General features: G+C 41.0%; 1 protein-coding gene across 3 annotated transcripts; it reads left to right on the forward strand.

Moving 5' to 3' along the window:
- Nucleotides 1-829: 829 nt before the first annotated feature.
- On the forward strand, nt 830-6,949 carry LOC123071951 (uncharacterized; the record flags this gene model as incomplete). 3 transcript variants are annotated; one of them, XM_044495532.1, is given in 14 exon segments in its annotated part: nt 830-1,377; nt 1,458-1,492; nt 1,575-1,653; nt 1,760-1,838; nt 2,107-2,223; nt 2,297-2,427; nt 2,903-2,956; nt 3,668-3,827; nt 4,277-4,496; nt 5,062-5,169; nt 5,468-5,593; nt 5,800-5,851; nt 6,404-6,564; nt 6,689-6,949. In XM_044495532.1, coding segments are annotated over 13 exon segments (1,862 nt in total), but the record flags the coding sequence as incomplete, so codon positions are not given.
- Between the last annotated feature and the right edge of the window lie 260 nt (nt 6,950-7,209).

Below are 7,209 nucleotides of genomic sequence, written 5' to 3' on the forward strand. Positions count from 1 at the left end.
TATATATGGTTAAAATAGAGTTATACGGGATCCGCTAGAGACGCTCTTACCTCGCAACCGCTAAGCCATCTCGGCCGTTGAACCGAGCAGCGGCCGTGATCTGACGGCAGAGAAAACTGTAGGGAACCGTCTACCGGCTACCGGCTCGCGGCAGGAACAACACCGACCCGTCGTCCCCTTCTATCCCTCCCCCACCGCCGGCCGCCGCCCGCTCGTCACCGGAGGCACGCGGCCGCTGCGCAGTTCGCCGATGAAAAGGTACGCCCTCTCCCCTTCCCTCCTCCTCGCCCGTTCGAACTCCGTGTTTACTCGAACCTTCCAACAGTTTGACCGGTGGGAATCGTGTAGTTGCGCCCTAGCTACGAGCTCCAGGCGCTCAAGACGCGCAGGCATCCAACAGAGGCGGTTTTGGGCTCTAATATCTGATTATTGCGTTCGGTATCGTCATCATATAATTAGGTGTAGTGACGAGCCTAACAGCCCTGTTGATTTTCTCTGCATCGTCGTGAAATTTGGGTGTTAGGGTTTATGTTTTGGCAAGCTGCGGGACAGATTAATAGTAACTTAGACCTGGTGATATCGGCCGCAGGTGCGGTTTCTGTTCATAGGTTTCAATGTGCACGGGCAGAAAGTAAATCAAAGATGTAAAGAAATTATGCAGTGAAGCAAGCTTGAATAGGCCTGACAGTGTCCAAGACATGAACTGAACACCCTCTAATTGCATATTCCTACACATGAGTTTGATTTCAAGACCAAATGGCAATAACAGTGAAGCTAATTGCGTGCTGATGTTGCTACACTGACTGCATTGTGTCGCAGATCTGTTTAGCGAACTTAAGCTGGTGGAGATTTCGTGAGTCACACGTCAAATTTACCTGCTGCATACCGATGGACAACTCTCAGAGTCAGCCATTACCTCCTGGTGTTGGAGCATGGCAGCCGCCACCTTCAAATCATCCTCCACAATTTCAGCATCCTCCACAATTTCAGCATCCCTCACAATTTCAACCTACCCCACGCCCACATGCTTATCCAACACCATATGACACCAGACCCAATGGTGGTAGCAATCAAAATGGAGCAACCATGTACTATGCAACACAACCTTTTCATCCTAGTCCACATCCACATGCTTATCCAACACCATACGACACCAGGCCCAATAATGGCAACAATCAAAATACAGCAGGAACATTCTATGCTACACAACCTAGCATGCTTTTTGCTCCCGCTCAAAGTACTCCTAGTGTCACCACAGAAGCTGGGAATGGACAACCAGATCTCAAGGCCCATCAGACTGCTCACGAGGTTGCCAACCATAACGCAAATGCAGCAAACATCGAATCTGCTGTCCAAGAGGCTGTTCTTCACGAACAGGTAGTCATATCCTCCAGAAGAACCAGACAATACTTGCATTTATGTTTCTGTTTTTAATTGGCTCTCTATATGATAACTAGGACATTGAGACGCAGCAAGTAATACAAAATCAAAGGTTTGTTTCTCCACTGTTTCCTTCTGTGCCGCGTGTCCGCTGCTGCTTGATGAAGCTGTTTTCTGTGCACATTTTCTTTTAGGCAAGCAAAATCAACAAATGACCCTGCAGAATATGGGGAAGACATACTTTCGAGCCGGCGCGACCCTAATGCACTGAAGGTGAGTAATTTATAATCTTTTTGTGTGTCATTTTCTCCTGAATTTGTTTTTTTATTGAAATTTAAACTTCTTTAGTTAGTTCAGCTTTGTTATCTTGATTTTTTAGGAACACTTGCTGAAGATGACGGTTGACCATCGTGCAGAGATGGCAAATAAAAGGGGAAAGTCACTTCATCCAGATAATGGTCATTATTTTTCATATTAATACTCTGTTTGTCTATTTTTATTCTCCTCATCTTTTCAGTTTCACACTTTTAAAGTGTGTAAGTACCCGTTTAATCCGGTGATTAGGATTTTTAATTATATAGAGAATTAGTCTCAGGGTGTTTTTTTTGTTAACATTTTGGCTGTCATTTTCTTATGTTACGTACCTGTTGTGTTATACACGTTGTTGGTTACATTGTCAAAGTGAGGCAGCTCTTTGCTAAAGCTGATGATTAAGCATGCTCACAGGCAATGTTGAAATTGGCAATGGCTATGGTGTACCAGGAGGCGGTGCTTATCATGCTGGAAATTTGTCAAGTGCTCAAATGAGTATGACACTCTTTCTATGTTACTCACTGCTTAGTGGTATTACATGCCTCTTTTATCTATGTTACCTGCTGCTTTCAATTATGCTAACTGATGTTTTTTTTTCCTTTAGATAAACCAAAAGATGATGCTGAGAAAGCGAAAGGTGATGACGGTCTCCCCGAGTTTCTGAAGCAGAGGTTAAAAGCAAGGGGAATTCTTAAAGACAAGGCAGCAAATGATAGCAGCATGGCTAAACAAAATGTAACTTACAGTTCTTAACTTGTTCTTAATGTCACATTTACTTTCCATCTCATTCTGGTAAAAAGGATGCATGGATGTTACAAACTGAATGTTGGTAGATGGAAAAACCTCGAACTAGTACTGGCACCATCTTAGTATTATTCAATTATATAGACAGAAAACAATTGATGTCGTGTGGGGTCTGTGTGTACGAGTGACTTAGCTGGATAGAAGATGTTAGGACATAGAAATATCAAAGCTGTATGGCAAATAAAAAATATTCTTAGTACACTGATACCTACAATAGAATCCAAAAAAATTATTGGAAAAATGCTATTTTATACCAACCGTGATATTTTTCTCTGATTGGTGTATTGAAACACATAAAAAATTGCCTTTTGTCTTTGGTATTAAGTATATTCTCTTCTGAGATCCTAAATGCACAGTTGATCCTTATCTCACGCATTCATTTTGTGCTCGTGCCACTGGATTCCAGGCAGATTCTCAAGAAGGCCACAACAAATCAGCCCAAGAGTTACCTCCTGGTTGGGTAAGTATATGCTAATATTTTTTTGTACATACCTGTCCTGTGAGGTGGTTAATAATTTTCTAGCTGATGCGCATAGCCTTCCTGATTTTCTTGGTCAATTTACAGTGCATTTATTATTTAACAAACTTGAATCTGGAGACATCAGTTTATTACTCCCTCGTTCCTAAATATAAGTCTTTGTAGAGATTCCACTATGAACCACATACGGATGTATATAGATGCATTTTAGAGTGTAGATTCACTCATTTTGCTTCGTATGTGGTCCATAGTGGAAACTCTACAAAGACTTATATTTAGGAACGGAGGCCTCCGTTCCTAAATATAAGTCTTTTTAGAGATTCCATTACAAAATACATATGGATGTATATAGACGTATTTTAGAGTGTAGATTCACTCATTTTGCTCCGTATGTAGTCCATTGTGCAATCTCTAAAAAGAATTATATTTAGGAACGGAGGAAGTACTTCTCATTTGCTAAACTTGACATGGAAGTGTATGTGGTATCTTTCAACAGCTATTATGTGCTGTATATTTGCTATATCTATGGTCAGTTGATAGTAGCAACAGTTCTTTACTTCTCATTTGCTAACCTTGACATGGAAGTGTATGTGGTATCTTTCAACAGCTCTTATGTGCTGTATATTTGCTATATCTATGGTGAGTTGATAGTAGCAACAGTTCTTTCCCCTGCATTAACTTATTTTATTTTAGGCTGAGACGAAGGATCCAACGACTGGTGCTTCTTATTTCTACAACCAAAGCACCGGAGTGACCCAATGGGATCGTCCTGGTGGTACCGTGAATACTGTGCAGCATCAACCTGCTCCATCATTGCCAGAAAATTGGGAGGAGGCACTTGACAAATCAACAGGTTTGTTAGAATGAAATATGTCATGTTTTGTCTCTGAACTCTTGGAATATTCCAAAACAATCTTCTGCTATTCCAAGGATGAAAACAAGTTGGACACAAAGCTTATAAATTTCAAGCTGACTTGTTACGTATAATATGCAGCTTAAGTAAAATTCAACCACCATCCGGTCAGAGAAACACCTGTGGCTTAAATCATGCTCGTCAAGGATATATGATGCTATTTAAATAACTTTCCCTTTTCATATGAATACATAGTATGATATTATAACTTATAAGTTGTCATGTCATGAAAATAATTTTTTGACAGATCTATTAATGCCATTTTGACAAATGTGTTAGTAGTCAAAGTTAGAGAAGTTTGTCTATATGCTTTCTAAAACCCCACATATTTCTCAACGTAAGGAGTACTTCCTTGGTGACACATTGATATGGTTTGTTCGTTATTTTAGGCCAGAAATACTACTATAACACAAAGACACAGGCAACACAGTGGGAGCCACCTACTTCTGTGAACCCAGTTATTGTGCCACAAGCATCCACCCTTGTTGCAGTTCAGCCTACCACTCAAAATACTGATCTTTGGAACCCTCACATACAAAGATGTTCAGGCTGTGGTGGCTGGGGAGTCGGTCTTGTCCAGCCGTGGGGATATTGCAATCACTGCACAAGGTACTCTGTTGATAATCTAACCTTGTAAGGTAGAATTTTTTTGTGAAGTTCTTGTGAGAGTTATCTCTATCGTGTGGATGGCGTGATCTTATCTGAAAGCACACATACTTGGATTCATATGCATCTTCAAACTACTCCCTCCTTTTCTAAATATAGGCCTTTCTAGATATTTCAATACGAATTACATACGGATGTATATGGACGTATTTTAGAGTGTAGATTCACTCATTTTGCTCCGTATGTAGTCCATATTGAAATCTCTAAAAGGGCTTATATTTAGGAACGGAGGGAGTAATGTTTATATCCTCGCAGATGCACTTGTAATCAAACACCAGATCTGACTTATGTTTGTTTTCTGTATATATTTTGACGATGACTATGGCGGGCAAAAGCCAGCCTGAACCAATTTTCATTTTCAAAAGATAGAAGGCGATACAACACAACGGTTACATAATTTCCATTTTCTGTGTATATATATAAACAACTAATACACATATGTACCAAATGTAACAAATAAACAATTTAAGGAATCTAGCTAATGTTGGCTTGTTATTCGCATCTGCAGGGTTCAAAATCTGCCTTTTCAACAGTATCCGTCTTACTCGAACAATATCGTGCCCTCAAGTGTCGCCAATGCTCCCAAAAGTCAAGGAAACATTGCAGCTAAGGACAGGTAAATGAGATTTACATTTGGCACATCAATTGGTAGCCAAATTCGGTTATGCTTCTACTCCCTACGTTCCTAAATATAAGTCTTTCTAGAGATTCCAATAGAAACTACATATGGATGTATATAGACATATTTTGGAGTGTAGATTCACTCATTTTGCTCTGTAGTCCCTATTCGAATCTCTAGAAAGACTTATATTTAGGAACGGAGGAATAGTTTATACTGCTAACCTATTTCCACCCATCATATACTTGAGCACACAAGCATCATATTATTTACCGAGTTTGTCATATGCGTGCAGATCAAGTTCAAAACCCCCTTCAGGAAAAATAAACAAAAAAGATAACCGAAAAAGAGGCCGCGCTGAGGAGGATGAGCTTGACCCAATGGATCCAAGCTCTTACTCAGATGCTCCACGGGGTGGCTGGTACATGATCTCTCTCTTCCTGGAAGCTTATTATTTCAGTTAATTTATAATCTTCCTGGCATTTGTGTTTTTTTGTTTGTTTGAGAATGGCATTTGTGGTTACTAGTTGCGATGTGCTTCAGTCTGGCTTGGCCAATCAAGGAAGAATGCATGTATATTAAGTTAACTGTCCCTGGACTGACAAGTTAATCCTCTTTCTTTGTCAGGGTTGTTGGCCTGAAGGGTGTACAGCCACGAGCAGCGGATACAACTGCATCTGTACGTCATCTGATTTGCAACTTACCTTTATCTAATCTTGACTATACTTGCCTACCCTCTGATTTTCATTTAAATGTTAAGTATCTTATCTCGGTACCCAAACACCCGCTGTAGCATAACATACTGTTTTGTTGGGAGCAAACCTTACTGCCTGGCCTACCTTCATCGTGCCAAATGGTGTGGGACTGATCTAGGACGTCTTATGTGAGATGTTGAATCAGGCTTCCACAAAGCATGGTTGTTTGAGCCTTGTAAACTGGGTAGCGCTTGTTAATTACTACTCCCTCCGTTCCAAAATAGATGACCCAACTTTGTACTAAATTTAGTATAAAGTTGAGTCATCTATTTTGGAATGGAGGGAGTATCAGTTTGTACTTCAGTGCACACTTCCCGTGTCTCTTGATCTGTTATGGGGAAGTGGGAATTATATGGAAGCCATCACACATGGGATCTCCCTAAAGAACCACAATACATGTGATTCCAAATACAGATCAAACCCTAATAATATAGTACTGAGAACAACGTGTCTTCTTTCTATGCTTTGATTAACAGGGCCCTCTGTTCCAACAAAGACCGTATCCCTCACCTGGCGCCGTGTTGAGGAAAAATGCGGAGGCGGCATCCGGCGGCGGCAAGAAACGCGGTGGTATGGCTGCGATCAGCAAAAGAGGGGATGGGAGTGATGGGCTTGGGGAAGCGGATTAAGTTTCTTAGTAAGCTTTCTCTGCAACCAGTAGATCCCGGTGGCTTTCTCTCCTTTTGGAAGTTGTTTGAAACTTTGGCCGACCGATAGCTAGCTAAAAAAGAAGCAAGTTATCAGCTGTAAATTATTACCAGGAGCAAGTCCAGTGCCGGAGAGGAGAAGCTAGTGCAGTGTGAGCTCACCTGAGGTTTTGTGCCCCATCGGCCGATAAAGCTAATATCATGGGGGAGTTTTCACTCCTGGACAGGCTACTGCAGTGTGAGTTCAGTAGGGCACTATGGTTGTTGCCTACAAAAAAGTGTGGCCATGGTATGAAATGCTTGAGTTCTGTGAATTTTGTACTGTAAACTGTAAGGTGGAATTTTTTGGTCATGCAGTATGAGATTGATTTTCTAGATTGACACGGCGAACGAGGGTCGGACGGGGTGCTTGATGTATGATAATTCATGTGTGCACGCTATTATCTACTGAAACTATTATCCTTTTGAAATTAGGTATTCATTCGTGATAATGCAGTGACTAGAGCTGATTGCGTGCCACTTGGCCACTTTCTCCCCTTTCTCTCCATCACAAGTAATTTTCTGGCTTGTGTGGCGTCCTCTCGGCAACCCTATATCTTCTGCTTTTTATTTTTTATATACTTTATTGTGGAATA

This window comes from Triticum aestivum, chromosome 3B (assembly GCF_018294505.1).
Source record: "Triticum aestivum cultivar Chinese Spring chromosome 3B, IWGSC CS RefSeq v2.1, whole genome shotgun sequence".
Lineage (NCBI taxonomy): Eukaryota > Viridiplantae > Streptophyta > Magnoliopsida > Poales > Poaceae > Triticum > Triticum aestivum.